At 40.0% G+C, this 25,614-nt stretch overlaps 1 protein-coding gene across 1 annotated transcript in view; it reads left to right on the forward strand.

The window, feature by feature from the left end:
• Spag17 (sperm associated antigen 17) overlaps nt 1–25,614 on the forward strand; it is a 248,890-nt gene that overhangs the window by 80,014 nt on the left and 143,262 nt on the right. Inside the window, exons 5-6 of the mRNA XM_021157134.1 lie at nt 14,349–14,535; nt 16,539–16,733. Of these exons, the coding sequence (XP_021012793.1) occupies nt 14,349–14,535; nt 16,539–16,733 (382 nt within the window). The remainder of the gene's footprint in view (nt 1–14,348; nt 14,536–16,538; nt 16,734–25,614) is intronic.

Raw genomic sequence — 25,614 nt, forward strand, 5'->3', positions numbered from 1 at the left:
TGTGTGTGTGTGTGTGTGTGTGTGTGTGTGTGTGTGTGTATATATAATTTCCCTTATTTGTGAAAATGGCAATATCCAGAACATGTAATCAAGGTGGTTTTATGGTAGAATCTTTAATATTGTAACAAGAATGGGGCTCAGGAAAGAGACAGAGTCACAAGTAAATATCAAAACAAGGGGAAAAGAATCGCCAAATTAGGATATATTTAAATTGTCTGTGATATAGACTAGGAGTGTTTATTAGCATGGCAAGCACCCTGCCCTTTCAGAGCAAAGTGACAGCTTCAGCAACAACCAGTCACTCCTGCTGCCAGATCCTCTCTCTGATCTTTTTCTTTCCACATAGGGAAACTTTTTATTTACTCTGCCTATAGAAATCAGTGTGCTTTTTAAAATTTACATTTGCTTCTGAAAAAATACGTTAAACATGCACAGTGATGCCCAATTCAGAACCATTTGTTATGATCACTACTAGGAATGAGAAAGGCTTTCCTCCATTTTCAAATTATGCTGAAATATTTTTGTGACAGCAGATGCTTCTGTGTGCATGTGTGATGTGTGTCCACATGCATAAGTGACGGATTAGAAGGTGAGTTCTTTGTGACCTTGAGTAGGACGGACAAAAAACAACTAATGGAAATAGAAAAGGTAAATATATTCCCATTATACCTTCCTTACCTTTGCAAAACCCATAGATCTAGGTATCCTATTTGATTGAGTTTTTTATGACCATGACAATGACGGCGACGGTGATGGTGGTGGTGGTGGTGATGATGATGATGATGATGATGGTGGTGGTGGTGGTGGTGGTGATGGTGATGACGTCATCACTTTGTACTTGCATTAGGCTCTATGTACTTGCAAAAGCTCTACGCTTTCCTAGAAAGAACCCCATATAGCTTCTTTCTGGGCTGGCACATTTTGTACCCAAGAAAATTCTATTCAAAGAAATGGTTGACGTTATGGATTTCCATCTGCTGGTGTTCTTTCCACCATGAATCATAAATTTGTACACTAAGAAACACTCAGAGAAGTTAAAAGTTAGCAAAAGAAAATTTAGACAATTTAAAAGTATAACCATATCCTCTTGTGTGTTTAGATGCCAATGTCATGGGAGAACTTGAATTGTGTAAGTGAACTGTGAGGTTTGTGAAACACCTACAGATGAACTGCACACTAAAGAGTGTCACAGGCCTATTTGCTTCCCGTTAGAAATCAGTAATTGTTTACTACAATATTTTCAGGTTTTAGTAAGCAATCTTCAAATAAAAAATGGAATATTCTAGACTCTCAGGAAATTTTAAATATGTGAACTGACAAAATATCCTTACATTGTTCTTTTGCTCAGCATTTCTCTGAACTGTGAACTATATTAATATGGTTAGGAGATTCTGGAGCTATAGAAAGAACCTTGATTTGCTTGTTAAAACTTTGGGTGTCTAACGAGCCATGGCTTGAAGTTAATTTATTGAAGAAAAAGCAGTAAGAGAACTCTGAGCAATTAAGAACCAATTTAATTTAATATCCTTATTACCAGTGCTTTCCAGAGCACCAGCCTCTTGTGTCTGAGCTGAAACCATCTGAGCAGGTGCTAAATAAATAGATGAAAACTGATTGGAATGGATTACTCCCCAGAAAGTCGTCCTTGTACATGAGAGGTGAAAGGAACGGTTTACAGGGTGAGGGGTGTACATCTCGGCAGTGCCACCTGAGAGGTTAGTCGGAACAAATGAGGTTAATGCTCGTCAGCCAAAAGTCTGGCAGACAGCAAAGTAAGCAGGGGCAACGTATCGTCTGCAATAGCTAAGGGAAGTGTATTACCAGTGGGGGAAGAGGGTCTTCTTCCTTGGACGAACCTAGAAAAGGCTCTACGTTGGTTGCACAGGGAGCAAATCGTAAGTTTTTTCAACCTTGCCATTAAATTTACAAAGATACTCACTTTCATGAGCTAATTCTAGTATATCGCTTGCATCTGTCCAGCCCCAAGAATGTTTTATATCTTCTGTGTTTAATTTTTGGAAATGAACTTTGCAAAGAATGAATGCTTTAGGGAAAAAATTATAGCAGTAATTATAGAAAATGTTAAGGCAGAGATGGAGGCACAGAGAAATGATAGGATTAGGCATTTTTTGTCTTTTGGCCCCCCGTGGAACAGATGTAATGCGTCACCATATATTTGGTTCTATTTCCACATGTTTTTTTTTTCTTTAAAAACAAACAGTAAATTATAGTTTAAAGTGCCAGATAGAATAAAGATACTTTAGTCCTGGCTAAGTTGAAGAATGTGCTGCAGCTGAACACAGGCTGTTGCTTTTGATTTCTGCTTTGAAAGGAAACTTGCTAGATAATTAATATCGTGAAAACTATAAGGGCAAGGCGCTCTGAAGGAACAAAGGTAAAACTTTAGCATGTGGACTTGTAGGATACAAATGACAACTTCCAATTGTAAATATGCTTGACCTGTTTGAAAACACTCATCTGTTTGGAAATACTTCGATAATGACTTCCAGATATATAAATATAGATATAGGTAGAAACAGAATAGAAATGTGTTCTGTTGTATAAGCATTTCTAACACCTCAGAACTTCTGAATGATGATCCTGCATAATAATAGCAATCAGGCTGCTTACAATGTCATAAAATTTGACTAGGGGTGTTTGTTGAGAAATAAAAACATCTCTAACATTTCAGAAGTCCTGAATATTATTATCCTATATTATCATAGCAAATTAGGCTGTTTACTATGTCATAAAATTTGAATGGGAATGTCTGCTCAGAAACGCATCTCCCCTCCACCGTTATCTCAAGGATCACTCTGCAGCTTTAGTCCTGCATTAACATCTTCAGTTAATTCATCAGCCTGGCAAACATCCACTATTACAAATATCCTTGGACACAGTGTACTGGGTGCAGCGATTCCCATCACATTCATTCTCGTTTTAAAATACGTCTCTTGGTTTTTATTCTGGAACATTTTGATTTGGCTATTGTGTGACTTTTTCTTTTCAGTCACTCTTGCTTCTGATAAACTTTTGTATTATGTATTAATTATAAGCACTTACTTGCTTGTGAATTATATCTCAGTGTGATTAAGAAACTAAAAGAAAAATGGTGTTCAAAAGAGTTGGAAAATGGCTATGGCTACATTACAAAAAAAAATCATTGACCTTTAATATTACTAACCGATATAAATGGAGTCTTCCTATAATTCAGAACTGAAATCAGAATATTTGAAAAGGCTTTCCCCAAAACATCCAAATATGTTTTAATTGTGCCTTTCGTGAATTAAAGTCGCTCACATTTTCTCAGACTTTCATAGCAAACACTTTTCTATGAAGGGCTGGTTCTTTTTGTCTGTAGTTTGTGTACCAAATATACACATACACAAGAATGGAGAAAAGGCAGACATAAAGAACTATGGGCAGACAATATCCAGCACCTTCTTCATTAAAAAAAGAAAAAGAAAACAGCCTAATTTTGCTAACATGGAATAATGAAGCCCCGTACAAGCTGCAGCCTTCTCCCAAGGAGAAAGGAAGAGAGAGTAAGAAGAACCACTTCCACAGACATCCCCGAGCTTCTTCCAGTCAAACCCCAAGAAGCTGGAAATGGGCCAGAGAAATGCCATTTTGCGCGTGTGTTTTATTTTAAAGGAAAGGCCATAGGGACAGACCAGGAAATTACAGGCTGGTTAGTTTTGATTCAGTTGTGGTTAAATTCTTCAGAAACTATTTTAAGAAGTCAAACAGAGGAAGGGCAGGGACCCTGTGTGGAGGGCTCCTGGGTGGTTCTAGGAAAGGAATAACTTGCCTCACTAACTGGCTGGAATTCTTTGAGGCAGGATTATCAAAATGAAGATCCAACTGACAAATGGAAGATCTAAGGAACCCCAAACCCCAGCAATTCTGCAGAAATAAATGATGCCCCAGCTGGCCTCTCTGCAAAACAGGACACTGCTGTGCTGGCTGTTTTGATTATTTTTAATGAAAACTTTTCATGCACTACTAGAAATTTTTGATTAAAGAGGGACAATAGACTAGCATTTTTAGATAGCAATTAATAATAGCTACTATTATTGACTGTTTGACTCTATATCTTCAGACAGGTTATATTATTTAGTAGTTAAACAATTTAATATCATTAGTACAATGAACCACTCCTAATTTACAGATGGTGAGACTGTGGGAGGTGGGAACTTAAGCCTTCTTGAAGAAGGCTCTCAACAGTCAAGAGTCCAATCCCAGCCATCAGATTGAATGTGTGCTGTTAACCACTGTGAATACTTCACCTGTCTGTCTCAGTTATTCTGAGATGGCCTCTGGCTCTCATGCAGTAAAACGCTGTCTGGTCCTGTTTCCCTGGGACTCAGAGTCTTGCTGGATAATCTGTCCACAGACATCTGCCCTGACTGATCATTTCTCATACAACTTTGTGAGGTTCAGTGTGGGGACAGTTGTCTAGAAAAGGAAGAAAACTCAGCAAAGATAAACAGCACTGGGTTAACTAATCACCAATACAAAGAGCAACCATGACTTAATTTCTAGTTCTTTCTTCCCAAGAAATCACCGAGTCTCTTGGAGAATGAGACTTTCTGAGCTTATTTTGTACACCCTAATGCCTTCTCCCTACCCCTTCCCAGTGGTTAATGAGGATATCATTAGCTTGCACGATGCTAAAGTTTCTCTGAGCTATGTATGATCCTGCAGGAAGCACATATCAGACCTGCCCCCTTCTTGGGCCACCACACACACAGACATCCCTATATTTTGATTCACGGAACTAGGAACTGTGCAAATTACCTCCCATGCCTAATACTACTGTGTGGTCTTATAAAGAGCGTATCATTTGATCAGTTGAAACAAATACATCCCTAAGCATGAATGTGTATATTCATGTAAACTTATGTGTATGTGTGCTGCTGGTGCCTATAGAGGCCAGAAGAGGAAACTGATCCCCTAGTGCTGGAATTATATACAAGCTCTTGGGATCTGCCCAATGTGAGTGATAGAAACCAAACTCAGGTCCTCGGGAAGAACAACTAGTGCTCTTCACCACCGTGCCATCTCTCCAGCCTCTCTAAACATATTTTTCTTCACTCTAACACAGCAGTTCTCAACCTGTGGGACTCCACCTCTTTGGGGGTCAAATGACCCTTTCACAGGGGTCATCTAGGACCATCAGAAAACATAGGTATTTACATTACAATTCATTTCAGTAGCAAAATTACAGTTATGAAGTAGCAATGAAAATAATTTTATGGTTGGAGGTCACCACAACATGAGCAATTGTGATAAAGGGTCACAGTGATAGGAGGACTGAGAACCAGTGTTCTAACAGCTCTCTGGAGAAACACATTTTTAATTCAACTTCATGCATTTTCAGATCACTGGAGGTACTGGAAATGACCTGGGGCAGTGAGCAGCAGGAGGGAGAGTGGAGAGGAATAAAAAAGAAAATATAGAAATAATGTATAAAGCATAACAGATAACAATAAACCACCATCATCCTGTTATTATCAATAACAGTAGTATTCAGAATGCTTCCTTTTCTACTTCTTGATATATATCATATATACTATATTATATCTAATAATCATACTATATGATATATGGAATATACATCATATATATTCATTCCTTTATAGAATTACAATCATGGTAAAATATTTTAATAGTTTTTTTAGCTAAAATGTATCATAATTTAGCTATTATCACATCACCCATATCTATTGTTATTACTTGTTCTGTGAGTTTCTACTGCTTATGCTAATTTTCTTATTTATTATTCTGTTGATGGACATGTATGTGCTTTCTACATTTGGGGTAGTAAATAATATACTATGCAGTACATAGTGGTCTATATTTTGAATAATGTTTTTATTGTAGATTTTAAAACTGGATTAGTTGGTTCCCCAAATATTCCCATAATCTTGTGTTTTCAAATTGAACTGTTACAATTAGACATAGTTCTGCATGTAAAAAAGAAAAAATCACCCTGATCAACTTAACTTGGAGATCACTGTGTATGTCATACACCATCTTGGATATTTGACAGTATGGTGGCTAATTAACAGTGACGGGATTTCATAAAAGTAAAACATATCTATTTCATACACGTATATTCTGAGTTTGGAGCACTTCACACACGCGCGAGCGAGCGCACACATGCCCTCTCTCATTACTTCCTTTATATTGCTCAATCCTTTTTCAAGAGGATAAATATGGTTAATATTGTTTTACCTCATGCACAGTCTCTGAGGCTCTTACCATCTCTGGAACCAAACAAGTGACTTGCTTACTAACTAGGAGGAGTGAGATGATCAAAGAGCTCTAACACAGGACTCAGAAAAGACCTAGTTTCTTGTAAAACACATAATGGACTAAGTTAGTTACAACTTCCACAAGCCTGCTTTCTCCTCCAGCTCCTTAATTTTACTGCAAAGTTCTTACAGCAGGCCACACACACATATCGGTGATACATGGTATATAGAGAATTGGCTATAAAATAGATGAAATATAGCTATTCACTTCCATGTACTTGGCTTTTACCAGTGAACCCCCACCCCCACTACTGAGAAAGGAAGAAGGGATGTCAATTAGGTTTGAGTGTTAACATCAAGATGTCATTTAGAAATAAAATATTATCTGAAACATTTTGAATTACCAAATAACTAAGTTGCTTTGTTACAGAACAGAATTTTCCCCCTGTCTTTAGAAAGACGATGTAACTGAGGATTCTATATAGATTCCCTTAACAGTCAAGTGAGTATGTGGAATGCTGTAACTATCTTCAGGTATTGCTTTGCATGAGACCTCCACATCTGCTAAGTAGCTTAAATGGTTCAGAAGTCCCTGCGCCTACCCAAAGCCTTCCTACAGTAGGAAGCATCCAGATGTCTTGTATTCATATTCTGGTTGAGAGAGAGTGCATTCCATGATAAACGTGACCCTCCACCCATGTGCTAGGGATATATGCTCCCCAACACAGCTGGGGAGAAACTTTTTCCCTGTCTGCATTTTGTCTTGAATTGACAAGAGGCTCCCTCAAATATTTTAAGCTATGAGCAGAAGGCCATGGAAGAGGAACACGAAGTCATAGTGTCTCAAAGCAAGAAAGAGTATATGAGCAAAGTTTAGTTTGTGATTTAGGGTTCATTCATGCTGAATGTTTGTCTAGTCTGCCTTGTTCAGCTTTCACCTGTAACGGTGAGTTTAGCTAATCCACTTTGGTGCCTGGCAAGTTGCACCTGTGCACTCCCGCACCCGCCCAGGAGCTATCTAGATGTGTAAATGGAACACACACACACACACACACACACACACACACACCAGTTAATTTCAAAGTGCCTTGGCTACCTCAAAGGCTGGGCACTCTTTAACCTTCCCCTGCTATCACAGGCCAGTGGCCACCCACCTGGATTCTCACATGGCTGGTTGGCTTTCTCTCCTGAGCTTCAATACCCCATCCTTCTCCCCTGAGAAATAGTGATTCTCTGTCTCATTTTTCCCAGTTTCTAGCCCATGCAAATCTAAAGGTCCCACTCTATCTCCCTTTACTCCAACCATTGGCCGCTGGCATCTTTATTGATCAATCAAAACCAGTTGAGGACAAGAACCTTCAGCATTTGGACATGGAGCTTCCAGATTAAACCAAAGCATTTGAACCAATCCCTAACATTTACCCCTAAATGCTGCAACAACCTGTATGTTAGATAGGGGTACATAAAACGAGAGAAAATGAAAGGTAAGGTTTGAACTCCCTGTGACTAGAGCTTAGTAGAAACAGAAGAACCTATTTCAAACCAAGGAACAACTGTAGGATCCTAGCTGCCAGTCTTTGTTCAGAATGAGGGAGCTTGAGGATGATAAGGCTCTGGTTCAGCCTCAGTATGGATAGTGGGGGGGGGGGAAGGGACAGTCTAAACATGGGAGAGTAGATAGATCAACTTTGAGGTCAGCTCTGAGAAGGTAGAAGAGATCAAGGGACCTGTTCAGAAATCTACCAACAAACATCTCTGCCAGACCTGGAGCCCATTAGAAGCAGGTTCTTGTGTCTGCTCCTGCTCCTGCTCACTGCCGTACAGTTTCTTGGCACTGGAGAATCCTTGCTGTGCCTGGAGGTTCTTTCATAACCATCTTTCTTGAAGTTCTAACAACCATTATCGTTATTGTTAAATGGAACATGAAAGATGGTAAACTGTCTAGAAAGAAGGCCAAAGATAGTCATATAAAAATGAGGCAGAGAAGTGGAAGCAAAAGCAACTCTCTTCGCTCATCTTTCTAGGCGCTGAAATTTTGGAAACTTGTGTAACTTCATCTTTCAACTTTTCAGTGATGATAACGCTTTCTCCAGTACAGTGGTGTAAAAAGGCTAACCAGGGTGAAACAAAAACATGTTTGTGAAAGTGAAGGGGGGGGTGACAGTGATCATTCACTTATACTAAAAGAAACGGACCTAAGGCTTTTGTTCCCAGCTTCCTGGTGTGGCCTTGTTAAGTGGAGGAAAAAGACAGTCGTGAGTAGGAAGCATGGGTAGAACATCCAGGAACGACTGCTGGGTCCCTGGGAAGACTGAGCAGAGAGAGTACAGACACAGATAAAAGGAGAGAGGCAGAAGGACAGAAGGAGAGGACACTGGGAAGGAAGCAGAAGCTGAGGCCAACTGGAGTCTCAGAACAGTAAGAGGAGCTTAGAGCCTCAAGTCAGAGCAGCACAGCCTCTTCCACAGCTCCGTGTCCTCAGACAAACTGTGTGTCTTAATAGAAATTACCCGTCTTGCTTTGTGAGATCAGATTAAAAGCATGGTGTCTGAAGTCACATTTCATACTGCATTACTAGATACTGGCACCAGAATTTGTTACTGATTTTGAACTTGGGGTTATGACCAACCTATTTCTAAGATCCCTTACCCCAAGAAAAATCATAGGAAACAATGCTCAGGATCTCCTGAACTGGCAAACTCCATGGAGGAAAATTATTCAAGAATTTTCCCCCACTGTGCTCCACAAATGCATGTAGAATGCTGAGCTATTTGAATGAGTGCATAAGTTGATAATAATTATCCCTTTAAATTACTTAACCTAAAGTCACTTTCTTTTTTTTAATTTTTAATATTTTTATTACATATTTTCCTCAATTACATTTCCAATGCTATCCCAAAAGTCCCCCATAGCGCCCCCCACGTCCCTACCCACCCATTCCCATTCTTTTGGCCCTGGCATTCCCCTATATAAAGTCACTTTCTTATCTCAGTTCAAAGAAATGGCCCCAACACCTTGTTTTAAATTTCAACCATAAAGGCTTCTGGAAGACCTTTGATGGAAAAGTTGACTTTATTGTGGCAAGGGTAATGCCTACGAAGGACATTCACAGGGGTTTCACGTTGGTATATGGGCCATCACCCAAAGCTGAGTTTTCAGAGGCCTTGATGAGCCCCAATAAAGCCCACAGGCTCACTGGAATCAGAGCCATGGCTGTGCTCCAAGGACTCTTTGCAGAGAATATGGGTGACACACCCCTCTGACCTGGCATTCCTTTCTTTTTTTTTTTTTTTTTTTTTTTTTTGGAGACAGGGTTTCTCTGTGTAGCCTTGGCTGTCCTGGAGCTCACTTTGTAGACCAGGCTGGCCTCGAACTCAGAAATCCGCCTGCCTCTGCCTCCCGAGTGCTGGGATTAAAGGCGTGCGCCACCACGCCCGGCATCTGACCTGGCATTCCTGTTCAATAACTTGGTTATTAAATTGTTGCTCGCTCCCACCAAGCTTTATAAAGTGAAGCTAATGCTGTACCCATTGTACCTGCAAGGACTTAACAAGGTGCAATGTCTGCTATAAAACATGATCTTTGTAAATAGAAATATTCTAAATATTGATGACAGCCATGATTAAAATAGCTCATTGCTAGTTTATGGCTGAGAATATTACTTTCGGTATTACAGGGCAGACTTATTGGCTTAAAGTTTTCTCCGTGTAGAAAAATGAAGTTATAGAGAGAACTTCAAATATAAACCAGAAAGGTGTGTTTAATGTTTTGCAGCCTTGGTGCCTGAAGCAGCAGCCCAGCCACAGGTACCTGCTCAGTCTTCCAGACCCTCCCATTGGTCTGTCACTGCCCTGGACACTTGAACAGGCTCTAACATCCTTTGCTTCTCTGGGTCTTTTTTTCCTTTGTCATTGATTCTTTTCTTATTTCTCTCATTGTGAACAGAGGTTTTCATAATGACTTCTTGATTATCTAATGGTCATTTCCTCCATCCCACATCAGCCATTTGTTCCTGTGGTTCTACCCTAGCCCATCACCACTGAAGTGTTAAGGTCTCCCATTCTCTAAACTTGGATGCCCCCTCTCCTCCCCTCTTAAAATGACCTAATAGGAACTTCCCCCACCCCCAAAGTGTCTTCAACTCCATTGTAAGTGCTGGTCAATGGCAGCCACCAGTCTCTATGTATTGTCATCTCTGCTGTTTGTCTTCTACTCCATGGTCCACACCTGTCGTCCTGTGCTTTAGAAAGTCTTATTTCCTCTCTTTTCCATCATGATCTTGAACTCAGCAACCCACCCCACCCTCTTCATGTCTGCATCTGAGCAAACAAAGACAACTCAAGGTGTTCAGAGAACCCAACATGCTTGTCCTGTTTTTATCTCAGCAGAGGCTAAATCCTACCACATTCCCCCAGTGCACTTGCTCTTAGACTGTCTGAGATGACCCTGACTTTATCTAACTTTATTGGAAATTCCCTTTTTTTAATCTGCTGATCTTGCCTGCTGACTTTACCACACACACGCACACGCACACACTTCTCTTGAAAACTAGAAACATTCTCTCAAGACCACCCAGACCTCTTCCTTTCTTCCATCCACACCCAACAACTGAGCCTCTCTCTGTGGCTCATCCTGAACTAGTGAATTGTCTGGAATATTTCAGATGTCCCCCTATACCTTCAATGTCTCCCTCTGTACTGGATTATTCTATCAACCAGTAAACATGGAAACTCCTGCTGTATACACAGAGGTACATTCTTAACTCATCTTATGCCCACCACCATCTTCTCACCTGACGAATGATGCAGGGTCCAAGTTCCCTTCACAGCAAAACTTGACAAGGTAGCTGGCCCACACAAATGCTGTCCCTGGTGTCACGTGTCTCCATGTCTGCCACCTCTACAGCCTGCCATAGCTGTCTTTGCTTAGTGTTAGCCACAACTACAGGTGCATCTTTTTAAACTTTTTAGTCCACTTGCTGTCAGTATGTACTTCCTATTGGCTTGGTCTGAGAGGTTAGGGATGCCTAACCTCTACATGTGGAAGGGCTTGGGGGTTTGCCACTATGTGACTGATGGCCACAAATCTCTTGGGGAAGGGGAGGGGGCAGGCTGCAGAGGACTGCAGTTATATGACAGGGGCCTGGTGCCTGAAACAGACAAAACTCCTATCATCCCTTCAGGGCCTTAGCTCAACCTTACCAAGCTTCTTCTCGTGGCCCACTGCCCTACAACAAGGCACCTCCAATATAATGTGATCACTTACAGTAGTCTTCCCATGTTAATTGAAAACTGATTCTCACCAGTGTTCTCTATCTCAGTGAGGACTAGCACCAAACCACCCAGGGGCTCAAGCTCTGATCCATGGTGCTCCCTTTGATATGCCTCCTTCTTCATTATTGTGGTTAGACTCTCACAGTTTCAACATCCAGAATGGATCTGAAATCCATCTACGTTTCTCCACTCTGCCAACACCTTCATGTGAGTCACTATTAGGTCTTCTGTGGACTATTTCCACATCTCCTTATTAAAAATTCAGTTTTCTATAAACTCCCCTACCCTAAAACTCTCAAGCCTTCCTGCTGATTTTTCAATGAGGTAAGAATTTATTGCCCCAACTCTAAAGTCCTGGGTTACATGGCCATTCCTAGTCATCCACCCTTGCCTTGGGCCACTCTGCCCTTGTCCTGGTGCCTTATGTCTTCCGGCTCTCTGAACACACAGTTTCTTTATGCCCAAATGCCTTTACATGGCACCTTTTCCCTGTTTCTCATGGTCATTCTGACTAATTTTTCAGGTTTTTGCTCAAACGCCACCTCCTTAGAGAAGGCATTTCATCCCCCGACTTTTAAGCACAGTCTCCTCAGTTATGTTTCTGTCTCTGCAGTCACTAAAATTTTAGTTCTGTTTTTGTCTGTCTGTCTACTTATCTTTCTTTTCCCTTAGATTCAACTCTGAGAGGTAGTGCCTAGCCCTGTTGTAGGCACCAATTCATATCTAATGCAGGGAGAAATGCTGGACCCTCTCACATCCCTGTATCAGGCCTGTGTCACCTCCAAAACTGTTCATGACACTCCTAGCCTCTGTTGCTCTGTTCCTCTACTCACAGAAATGTCCACTGAGCAAGCAAATGATTATATGGATGCTCACATTAAAAAAAAAAAAAACTCACAGATTTTCACAACTTCCGTGCTTGCTCTCATTTTCTCATTAAGCTTAGTTCATCATCATCATCATCATCATCATCATCAGGGATGGAATAAGGAAGAAATATGTCTGGTGGGCTTGACTTTGACTGTGTGCTCTTTTCCTTTTAACTGCCCTTGTCTGTCTGGCATGGGACTGGTTTCTTGAATTTTCACTTCCATCCCAAGGGCTTATGCTGTGGCTGCTGCCGTGGCTGCTGTGGCAGAGGTGGCTGCTGTGGCAGACGTGGCTGCTGTGGCAGAGGTGGCTGCTGTGGCAGAGGTGGCTACTGTGGCAGAGGTGGCTGCTGTGGCAGAAGTGGCTGCTGTGGCAGAGGTGGCTGCTGTGGCAGAGGTGGCTGCTGTGGCAGAGGTGGCTGCTGTGGCAGAAGTGGCTGCTGCAGCTGCCTTTATTGAGGTTACTGCTTCTGTCTCTTCTATCCTGAGGTCTTACCACTTGCATATGCTTCAACCACATTGAATTTCTCTTCATTTTCTGCAATCTCTGGTGTACTTTCCCAGTTTTTACCCAGTACTATCAGCAGAAACCTTCACAGATATTTGTTTCCTGTGGCTGCTAAGGAGCGAGAGTGGCAGTGTTGCCAGCCTTAGAACCCTCACACTAGGTAGGGAATCTTTTGGCACCAGTGATGCCATCCGTGAAAGCCAAAGTTTGCCTGAGTCAGTCCTTCAAAACCCTTAGCAGCAAAAAAAAAAAAAAATCATATAGAGCACAAACTTCTTTCCCCTCTATCATGCAGCCTGTTAGCTGAGTACCAATGCTCCCTATCTTTAACTTACCCAGTCTATAATATCTTAGAGGTTTTCAAATTAGTTTCCATGACCTTAGGAAATGGATGTCAAAGCCCCAAATAACTATACAATATTTTAATTATTTTTGTCTTCAAGTATTGTTGCATATAAAAAAATAAGATCCACATATTGTATCTATAGTCTATAGAGTCGCCATCTTAGGACCAGTACTCCACTATCATTTCAATGAGAATAAACACTTCCAATTTATCAACACAGACACAGTTTTACTAGGAAATAGTGTGCAAAGTTTGGGGGAAGTTGTGAAGGGGCAGGGTAAATACTGGATCTTCCCACAGACATGTGAACTAAGCATGCCCTAGAGCAATTTGTGAAGAATACAAGCAAATGTCACTCTCTATGGATCCCCTCTTTCTAGATATCAGCCACTCACTAGTCAGGGCTATATGCTTTCAAGCAGAATTGTAATAATGAGAATTTTTCTTAGTGTTAAGATCTCAGAAGACCTTTTAACCTTTAAAAATGGCCAACATGAAAAACATAGGTAGAATTTAGAAAGCCTATTCATTATCTTCCGGTTTGTTTTGTTTTGCTTGATTGTTTTCACACAAAGACATGTGCACTCCAAAGTTGGGCTAAGAGACCTACCCAAGCTCCTGACACCACAAGGTATTCTGATTCTTCCTCCGATTCTGCCCTACCCCACATCAGCACAAACACGCAGCTCAAGTGATTGAGAGACTCCTTTAGATGAACCTCTTCTAGAAGGCTATTCTTTTAAACAACATCCTGGTACCTTCCCACTACACTCCTGCCTGCCCCTCAGTGCCCCGTCTTATTAGGATTTCTATTGCTGCAACAAAACACCATGACCAAAAATGAAGTTGAAGAGGAAAGTGTTGATTCAGCTCAAATACTTCCACAGCACTGTTCATCATTAGAGGACATCAGGACAGGAACTCAAATAGAGCAGGATTCTGGAGGCAGGATGATGCAAATAATAATGGAAATGCAGTAAAATCAAGAGTTGATTTGATGACATGAATTAGAGGATTAAGTTGCCTAACTGGGGAAACCTTTGCTTGTTCACAAGATGACTTGGAGGGTAAGAATGTGCTTTCTCGTTTCAGATGGTAGAAGAAAGAACAAAATCAGAAAAAGACAAAGGAAAAGGGAAGTCTCCAAAGGAGAAGAAGGTTGCCAGTGCCAAGCCTGGGAAGGGAAAGAGCAAGGACCAGCCTGAGGCCACTGTAACAGTGAGGAAGACCACACAGTTAAAACGGAGGGGAGAAGACGACGAGGCCAAATCCTATATCGGTCAGTGTGTAGCTCCACATGGTGTCTTCCACCTCTTGCTTTATAGACCAGAATAGGGCTTTAAGAGTTACCTCTATAATTACACACTATCATTCTTAGCCTTTTTTATTTTAAAGCCACATATAACCTATGCTCTGTGGCACTCAGATTGAAAAAATATTTCTGTTTGCAATCCATGCATGGTTTTAGCTTTTTTTTTTTTTTTTTTGTAATTACTGTCTTGATGAGAATGTAATGGAAAGTCAGGTGTAATTATAGGCAAACTGAGAGTGATTCAGCGAGATGGCTCCTGAGGAAAGTTGCTCACTCTCAGGCCTCACCACCATCCCCAGGCTTCTCATGGTGGAAGAAGAGAACAAGCTGCCACAAGTTGTCCCCTGACCTCCTCAGGCGCATTATGGCACACACAGGCATGACTGTACTGCACACACATGTGCACGCACATGCACACACACACACACACAACACACACACACACACACACACACAGAGATAAGTTAGTGGAATAAAAGTTGATACATGTGAGAAATCTAATTATTTGAGAGGCTATGCAGAACACAGCTTCTTCTTTTTGATCTATCCAGCATATTTTATTTTTATTTATTTACATTCCCAATGCAGTTCCCCTTCCCTGGCCCCCACAAAGTTCCTCCCCCCACCCCTCCCCTTCTCCTCTGAGAGAGTGGGACCTCCCCTAACTATGTCCCTAACCTGACACATCAAGTCTCTGCAATGTTAGGCTCATCCTCTCCCACTTCAGTCAGACAAGGCAGCCCTATGTATCGGGGCAGGAGAGAGGGGCCTCGATCCAGGCCATGTAAGAGTGCATCTTCCTGACTCAAACTTTTCACACAATCTTTCTGTCTTCAACAGACCAAATAGAACTTCATTCTGTCCTAAATGGCTGACCCAAAACTGAGTCATTTTCAGGAGTTACTCGTGATTTAAGTGATTCACAGCTGGTTTTCTCTGAGTCCAGACAGAACTACCTGTTACTATCTTTATTTTATTTGTTTGTTATTTGTAATCAATAGACTTGATTCTTGATTTCTTTCAACACTTTTGATCTTTACTGTGTCTAAATTAAGTAAGAGAGACTGGCTTTTTTTTTCTTTGCATCTTTTATCAGTTGATCCCTCTCACGTATCTCTACTCTAAAGATAATAAACCCCAAAACAATGATTTTATGCTCTCCATAGTCAATACCAATGCTGACAATTTTCAAGGTTGGGGAGAATTAATTACATGAACTTAAAATGTGAGCATCTGTTGTATGGCATGTACATTGGCCTTACTGAGCTGCACTGTACAGTGTAAAGTTCTTGTGTATCATGCATGGTCAGCACGAAAGCAGGACGGTTACTGTCACACCCAGAACATCGTAGTCTAAGAGAGTCTCGTGTTTTAATATTCATAAAGAACATTACCAGGAAAAAGAGAATAGGGAACTACTTTATACTTATGTATGTCTTCAGACGGAATGCTGTATAGCTGCCTCACCATTGATGCACAGTGTTCTCACCACCCTGACATGAATTCATTCGGTGCTATGCTACAGAGCACATCCACAGTATTTCCTTATCCTGTAAACACCTTTACTTATAAAGTACCAGAAAGCTGGAGCTACTTGTAACTCGGGAGTCAAGCCAGATGTTGCTCAACTGAGATTAGAATCAAAGGAAACTAGTTACAGGTTAAACTCTGACAAAAGCTCAGGCACCATGTTCCATGGCCGCAGACCCCATGTGTGTTGGCCCTCCTAATATGTCTATGTCTCATTTGCAAACATGATTTAATATTTTGTAAAATGGCCACAGTCTCTTTACTGGAAGAGCAATAATGAAAAACAGTCAACAGGCCTGCGTTCCAGCCAACTGCCTGGGTCTTGGCAAGCCAGAGAGATTACGAACACATGCATAATTGAGTATCACGACTGGTTTGCCTGGGGACAACCTGTTCTACCTAACAATGAGAGCTGACCTTCTTTCTGGTATTTCCAACAGATGATGAGCCAGACGATGGTGCCCAATATTACGTTATTGTTGTGGGATTCAACAATCCTCAGCTACTGGCCATTATGACTGAGCTTGGCATTCCTATAACCAGTGTGATTAAAATATCTTCAGAGAACTATGAACCTCTGCAGACACACCTGGCAGCAGTCAGGCAGCAACAGGAAGCTGTACTTCAGCCAGAAGGTACACACTTGGCCTCGGAACTCACAGAGTCCATCAGTATTGCCCCTGCCCCTCAATACAAAGGCAATCTGCCGTCTGAAACATGGTTATAAAGTATACACTTTATTAAATCCTTTCAAGACTGATTTTCTATATATTCTGCTTATATCAGCCAAGAGCCATAAATTTGGCAAATTAAAATCATACTCGGTGCTGGTATCCCTGTGTAGTCACAGAAAACATAACTACAGGTCAGAAGACTTGGTGACTCAACTATTCTCGGTCTTTTAGCTGAGAGCAAGTATGGTTACACAACTTTATTTTTCAGGAACTTTTGACCTGCAATGTTTAGCCAAAGCCTGGGCTAGATAAATATTTGTTAATACTCTTTTCTTTCAAATGACATAGTCACCAAACAGCTCTGACAAGATCATACAGTTGGGTGTGTGTGGGTGGGTGGGTGGGTGTGGGTGTGTGTATTCATGGAGAGCAGAAGATGGTGTTGGACCATTTGGAGCTGGAGTTACAAGTGGCTGTACATAACCTGACATGGGTGCCAGGAACCACACTCAGGTCTTCTGGAAGAATAGCAAGTACTCTCAACTGCTGAGTTACCTGTCCAGTTGGGTTTTACATGTTAGTTATTCTACACATATTACTAACTCATTGTAATAAAAGTCAGAGAAAACATTGTATCTTCCAGGCTTAAATTGGGAAATTAAAGAGATGAAGCCACAGCCATATTATTGTCCAGTCATTTTGAGTATTAGGGTCTTTATCTCAAGGAATGTGCTAATTTACTTCTATGGGACAAAAACCAGAAAGCTACTGTGACCTTCAGGTAACAGCACTGAGAATCAATGCCAATCTGTGATTCCAGGGGCCAAGTTATTCTTACTATATGTGTTGATTTTGATGTTATCATCAATATTTTCACCATGCCTTTTAACTTACAGTCAAATATCAATTTCCTTCTATTTTTCCCCAAAGTTAGAAATCACTATCTTTGATAAAATTAATAATTACCATTTATTGGGTGCATAATTTGGGATCTAAGCCCAATGCTAAGAGTTCTAAAATATTGATTTATATAGTTTTCCCAACATTCCAAAGAAGTATATTTTATTGAAAAAAAATACTTTCATAAATTTTGTGGTTTTCCACTCCCCTAGTTCCTTAATGATCTTTCCTACCTCTCCAGCTACTCAAATTATTGTTTTTTTACTCTCTTAAAAAGAAAAAAACCCACAAAATACACAGAGAAACTCCACAAAAACAGAAATCAAAATCTTGCTTATATAGTAAGAGACAAATAAAATAAACAAAAAAATGCCCCCCCCCCAGAATGTAAAATGAAACAAAGTCTGAAAAATATTATTGAAATAGCTTTGTGTTGGCCAACTACTCCTGAGTATGGGGTCTGTTATGTAATGTTGTTAATATACCCAGTAAGACTCACTTGGAGAAAACTGATTTTCCTTTTACCAGTTGGTATCAACTACAGATAACTTCTTGGTTAGGGGTGGGGCCCTGTGTCTACTTTCCCATTTCAATGCAGGAACCTTACCTGGTTTAAACCTATGCAGGTACTGTGCATGCTGCCGCAGTCTCTGTGATTTCATACTGCATCAGTCTCCTGTGGGAGAGGCACTGTTTTCTTGGAGTTACCAATTACCTCTGTGTAGATCCCGGAACCTTGAGAAAAGATCATTGATGCAAATATCTCATTCAGTACCATGTAATCTAAAGTGTCTCACTCTCTTCACATTGTCCAGTTGTGACTCTGCGTCAGTTTCCACCTACTGTATGGCATTAATCCATGTGTATAGCAGAATGTCATTAGGAATACTTTTACTGCTGTGTTCCCTTAGCAGAATAATAGTGTTAGGTTTTCCCCTAGGCCCATGGGACATATGTAGTCTTGGGTTCTTGACCAGCTTAGCAATGTCGTGTATAGGTTCCATTTCATGGAAATCTCAAAGCAGTTTACTTTGCATTCCCCTAGTGCATAAGAATGTTGAGCATTTCTTTCAGTGTTTCTCAACTATTTGTGTTTTCCTTTTAAGAACTTTCTGCTTAGTTCTGTATAGACCATTTTTAAATAAGGTTATTTGGTTTGTTTGTTTGGTTGGTTGGTTGGTTGTTCAGGGTTTGTTTTTTTGTTATTGTGTTTGTTTTATCATTCTTTATGTGTTTTAGATACTAACCCTCTATCAAATATATAATTAGTAAAGAATTCGTTTCATTCTGTAAATTGTCATTTTTTAAATGATGGACACTTTCCACACAGAAGTTTTTCAGTTTCAGGAAGACAAGTTTTAACTGTTGGTAATACTTGTGCTATTGATGTCTTTTTCATAAAGGCTTTTCCTGTGCTAATGAGTTCAAGACTAATCCCACTTTCTCTTCTATGAGATTTGGTATGTTTGCCCTTATATTGATGTCCTTGATCCATTTGGAGCTGGGGTTTCTGGTTTTCTGGTTTTGTTTTGTTTTGTTTTGTTTTGTTTTGTTTTTGTAGTATTATGAGTGTGGATCAACTTGCATTCTTCTACATATAGCCATTCAGTTTGACTAGTATCACTTGTTGAAGATGCTCTCTCTTTCTCCACTGTGTATTTCTGGCTTCTCTATCAAAAATCAAATTTCCATAGGCATGAAAACTTATGTCTATGGCTTTGGTTAGATTCCATTAATCAGCATGTCTACTTTTATGACAATACTTTGTGTTTTGGTTATTGCAACTCTCTAATACAACTAAAAATCTGAATGGTAATGCTTCTGGCATTATTGTTGTTGTTATGTTCTTATGGTATTCTGTTGTTGTTGTTGTTGTCATGTTGTTATTCAGGATAATTTTAGCTACCCTGGAAATTTTTGGTTCCATATGAAGTTGAGAATTACTTTTTCAACATCTTGAAAGAATTGTGTTAGAATTTTGATGGGGATTGAGTTGAATCTGCAGTTTGTTTTGATGGGGTGGCCATTTTAAGTTCATTAATCCTACCAATCCTTAAACATGCAAGATCTTATTAATCTTCTGATTTCCTTTTCCATTTCTTTCTTCTTAAAGATTTATTATACAAGTCTTTCCCTGACTTGGTTAGAGTTACCCAAAGATGATACTTAAGCTATTTTAGAAGTTATTATTTCCTGACTTATTTTTCAGACCATTTGTTATTTGAACATAGGAAGGCTATCAGTACAGGGGAACGCCAGGGCCAAAAAGTGGGAGTTAGTAGGTAGGGGAGTGGGTGGGAGGGTATGGGGGACTTTGGGGATAGCATTGGAAATGTAAATGAAGAAAATACCTAATAAAAAGTATATAAAAAAACCAACAACAAAAAAGGAAGGCTATTGATTTTTTTTTACATTAATTTTGTATCTTGCTACTTATCTGAAGATTTTTATCAGCATTAGAACTTTCCTTATCAAATTGATAGGATTGCTTATGTATAAAATTATGTCATCTGCAAATAAAGATACTTTGACTTCTTTTTTTCCTGTTTTTATATCCTTGATCTCCTTCAGTTGTCTTGTTGCTCTATCCAGGATTTCAAGTACTGTTTAGAATGTGTATGAAAAGAATGGACATCCTTGTCTTATTTGTGATTTAGTGAAAATGTTTCTCTCCACTTACATTGGCATTGGCAATGAACTTATTGTAAATTGCTTTTATTATGTTAAGATATGTCATTTGTATGTCTTTAGGTTGTTTATCATGAAATGGTGTTGGATTTTGTCAAAGTTCTTTTCTATATCTAGTTAGATGATCATGTTGGGTATTTTTGTTTAGTCTGTTTATGTCATGGACTACATTTATTAATTCATGCATGTTAAACCATACCTATATCTCTAGGTCGAAGTCATGGTTCATAATATTTTATTTTTCTTTTATTGGATATTTTCTTTATTTACATTTGAAATGTTATCCCCTTTCCAGGTCTCACCTCTGGAACCCCTTATCCCNCCCTCCCTCCCCCTGCCTATATGAGGGTACTCCCTCAACCACCCACCCACTCCTGCCTTCCCGCCCTGGCATTCTCCTACACTGGGGCATTGAACACCCTCAAGCCCAAGGGCTGCTCCTCCCACTTCTGTCCAGTAAGGCTCTTCTCTTCCACATATGCAGCTGAAGCCATGGGTCCCTCCATGTATACTTTTTGGTTGTTGGTTCAGTTCCCAGGAGCCCCAGGGGTGTTTGACCAGTTGACACTGTTGCTCTAATCCATGGGTCTGCAAAACCCCTCAGATCCTTCAGTCCCTTCTCCAACTCCTCCATCAGGGACCCCACTTTCAGTCTAATGGTTGGCTACGAGCATCACCTCTGTATTTGTTAGGCTCTGGCAGAGTCTCTCATGAGACAGTTATATCAGGTTCCTGCCAGCAAGCACTTCTTAGCATACACAGTAGAGTCTGGGTTTGGTGACTATATATGGGATGGATCCCCAGGTGTGGTAGTTTCTGGATGGCCTTTCCTTCAGTCTCTGCACCACACTTTATCTCCATATTTTCTCCTGTGAGTATTTTGTTCCCCTTCTTTTTTTTTTTTTTTAGGTATTTTCCTCATTTACATTTCCAATGCCATCCCAAAAGTCCCCCATACCCACCCCCCAATCCCCTACCCACCCATCCCCCTTTTTGGCCCTGGGGTTCCCCTGTACTGGGGCATATAAAGTTTGCAAGTCCAGTGGGCCTCTCTTTCCAGTGATGGCCGACTAGGCCTTCTTTTGATACATATGCAGCTAGAGACAAGAGCTCCGGGGTACTGGTTAGTTCATATTGTTGTTCCACCTATAGGGTTGTAGTTCCCTTTAGTTCCTTGGATGCTTTCTCTAGCTCCTCTATTGGGGGCCCTGTGATCCATTCAATAGCTGACTGTGAGCATCCACTTCTTTGTTTGCTGGCCCCTGCATAGTCTCACAAGAGACAGCTATATCTGGGTCCTTTCAGCAAAATCTTGCTAGTGTATGCAATGGTGTCAGCATTTGGAAGCTGATTATGGGATGGATCCCNGGATATGGCNATCNCTANATNNTCCATCCTTTNGTCNCAGCTCCAAANTTTGTCTCTGTAACTCCTTCCATGGGTGTTTTGTTCCCAATTCTAAGAAGGGGCAAAGTGTCCACACTTTGGTCTTCGTTCTTCTTGAGTTTCATTTGTTCCCCTTCTAAGAAGCACTGAAGCATCCACATTTTGGTCTTCCTTCTTTTTGAGTGTCATATGGTCTGTGAATTGTATCTTGGGTATTCCAAACTTTTGACTTAATATCAGTGAGTGCATACCCTGTGTGTCCTTTTGTGACTGGGTTATATCACTCAAGATGATATTTTCAAGTTCCATTCATTTGCCTGTGATTTCATGAATTAATTGTTTTAATGGCTGAGTAGTGCTCCATTGTGTAAATGTACCACATTTTCTGTATCCATTCCTCTGTTGAAGGACATCTGGGTTCTTACCAGCTCCAGGCTATTACAAATAAGGCTGAGATGAACATAGTGGAGTATGTGTCCTTATTACATGTCGGAGCATCTTCTGGGTATATACTGGGGAGTGGTATTAGTGGGTCCTCAGGTAGTACTATGTCCAATTTTCTGAGGAACCGCTAGACTGATTTCCAAAGTGGGTGTATCAGCTTGTAATCCCACCAGCAATGGAGAAGCGTTCCTCTTTCTCCATGACCTCGCCAGCATCTACTGTCACCTGAGTTTTTGATCTTAGCCATTCTGACTGGTATGAGGTGGAATCTCAGGGTTGTTTTGATTTGCATTTCCCTGATGACTAAAGATGTTGAACATTTCTTTAGGTGCTTCTTAGCCACTCAAGATTCCTCAGTTGAGAATTCTCTATTTAGCTCTGTCCCCATTTTTCAATAGGGTTATTTGGTTCTCTGGAGTCTAACTTCTTGAGTTCTTTGTATATATATTGGATATTAGTCCTCTATCAGATATAGGGTTGGTAAAGATCTTTTGCCAATTTGTTGGCTGCCATGTTGTCCTATTGACAGTGTCCTTTGCCTTTCAGAAGCTTTGCAATTTTATGAGGTAGCATTGAAGGGATTCTTCATCTTAGCACATAAGTGCTAAACACTAAGACATTGGTATTCTATTCAGGAAATTTTCCCCTGTGCCCATGTATTTGAAACTTTTTCCCAATTTCTCTTTTATTGGACTCAGTGTATCTGAAGGCCCTTTATCCATGTGGACTTAAGATAGGAGATAGAAATGGATCAATTTACATTCTTCTACATATTGACCAACAGCTGAACTAGCACCATTTGTGGAAAATGCTGTCTTTTTTCCACTGGATGGTTTTACCACCTTTGTCAAAGATCAAGTGACCATAGGTGTGTGGATTTATTTCTGTGTCTTCAATCCTATTCCATTAATCTACCACCCTGTCACTATACCAATACCATGCAGTTTTTTATCATGATTGCTCTATACTACAACTTGGGTCAGGGATGGTGATTCCACCAGAAGTTCTTTTACTGTTGAGAATTGTTTTTGTTATCCTGGCTTTTTTGTTATTCCAAATGAATTTCAGAATTGCTCTTTCTAACTCTATGAAGAATTCAGTTGGAAATTTGATGGAGATTGCATTGAATCTTTAGATTGCTTTTGGCAAGAGGGCCATTTTTACTATATTAATCCTGACAATGAATGAGCATGGGAGATCTTTCTATCTTCTGAGATGTTCTTCAATTTCTTTCTTCAGACTTGAAGTTCTTAACATATTGATTTTTCACTTGTTTGGGTAGAGTCAAAACAAGTTATTTTATATTGTTTATGACTATTGTGAAGGGTGTCATTTCCATAATTTCTTTCTCAACCTGGTTATCCTTTGAGTATAGGAAGGCTACTGATTTGTTTGACTTAATTTTATATCCAGCCACTTTGCTGAAGTTGTTTATCAGCATTAGGAGTTCTCTGGTAGAATTTTTGGGGTCACTTAAGTATACTACTATACCATCTGCAAATAGTGATATTTTGACATGTTCCTTTCCAATTTGTATCCCCTTAATCTCCTTTTGTTGTCTAATTGCTCTGGCTAGGACTTTGAGTACTATATTGAATAGGTAGGGAGTGAGTGGACAGCCTTGTTTAGTCCCTGATTTTAGTGGGATTGCTTCAAGTTTCTCTCCATTTAGCTTGATGTTGGCTACTGGTTTACTGTATATTGCTTTTACTATGTTTAGGTATGGGCATTGAATTCCTGATCTTTCCAAGGCTTTCATTGTGAACTGTTGAATTTTGTCAAATGCTTTCTCAGCATTTAATGAGATGATCCTATGGTTTTCTTCTTTGAGTTTGTTTATGTAGTGGATTTCGCTGATGGATTTCTATATATTAAACCATCCCAGCATCCCTGGGATGAAGCCTACTTGATCATGATGGAAGATCTTTTTGATGTGTTCTTTGATTCAGTTTGTGAGAATTTTATTGAGTACTTTTTTCATTGATATTAATAAGGGAAAATGGTCTTCCTTTGTTGGGCCTTTGAGTAGTTTAGGTATCAGAGTAATTGTGGCTTCATAGAACAAATTGGGTAGAGTACATTCTGTTTCTATTTTGTGAAATGGTTTGAGGAGTATTGGTATTAGATATTCTTTGAAGGTCTGATAGAACTCTGCATTAAACCCATGTGGTCCTGAGCTTTTTTTGGTTGGGAGACTATTAATGACTGTTTCTATTTCTTTAGGGGTTGTGGGACTGTTTAGATCATTATTCTAATCCTGTTTTTGTTTTTTGATTTTTATTCTTTGTATAATCCATTTGTTTCTACTTGGTTGATTTCAGCCCTGAGTTGGATTATTTCCTCCAGTCTATTCTTCTTGGGTGAATTTGCTTCTTTTTACTCTAGAGCTTTCAGGTTTACTGTTAAGCTACTAGTATATACTCTCTGCATTTTTTTGGATGCACTTAGAGCTATGAGTTTGCACTGTTTTCATTGTGTCCCATAAGTTTAGGTACGTTGTGCCTTCATTTTCATTAAATTCTAAAAAGTCTTTCATTTCTTTATTTCTTCCTCAGCCAAATTATCATTGAGTAGGATGTTGTTCAGCTTCCACATGTATGTGGGCTTTCCGTTGTTTTTGTTATTGAAGAACAGCCTTTGTCCATGGTGATCTGATAGGATAAAAGGGATTATTTCAGTATTTTTTGTATCTGTTAAGGCCTGTTTTGTGACCGATTATATGGTCAGTTTTAGAGAAGGAACCATGAGGTTCTGAGAAGAAGGTATATTCTTTTGTTTCAGGATGAAATGTTTTATATCTAACTGTTAAAACCATTTGGTCCATAACTTCTGTTAGTTTTACTGTGTCTCTGTTTAGTTTCTGTTTCCGTTATCTGTCCATTGATGAGAGTGGAGTGTTGAAGTCTCCCACTATTATTGTGTGTGGTTTGAGCAATGTGTGTTTGAGCTTTAGTAAAGTTTCCTTTATGAATGTGGGTGTCCTTGCATTAGGAGCATAGCAGTTCAGAACTGAGACTTCTTCTTGGTAGATTTTTCCTTTGTTGAGTAAGAAGTGTCCTTCCTTATCTTTTTTGGTAAGTTTCAGTTGAAAGTCGAATTTAACTGATATTAGAATGGGTACTCCAGCTTATTTCTTGGGATCATTAGTTTGGAAAATTATTTTCAAGCAATTACTCTAAAGTAATGTCTGAGGTGTGTTTCTTGTATGCAGCAAAACGCTAGGTTCTTTTTATTTATCCAGTCTGCTAGTGTATGTCATTTTATTGGGCAATTGCATATATTGATGTTAAGAGATATTAAGAAATAATGTTTGGACTAGTTAGGGAAGCAGAAACCGGCCTGAGTAGGGCCACAGGCCTCATCTGGCTGGATCAGCGCCGGGGTAGCGGGAGCGCAGGGTTGCCTGACACCCGCCAGCTACCCA

Source organism: Mus caroli, chromosome 3, assembly GCF_900094665.2.
Source record: "Mus caroli chromosome 3, CAROLI_EIJ_v1.1, whole genome shotgun sequence".
NCBI lineage: Eukaryota > Metazoa > Chordata > Mammalia > Rodentia > Muridae > Mus > Mus caroli.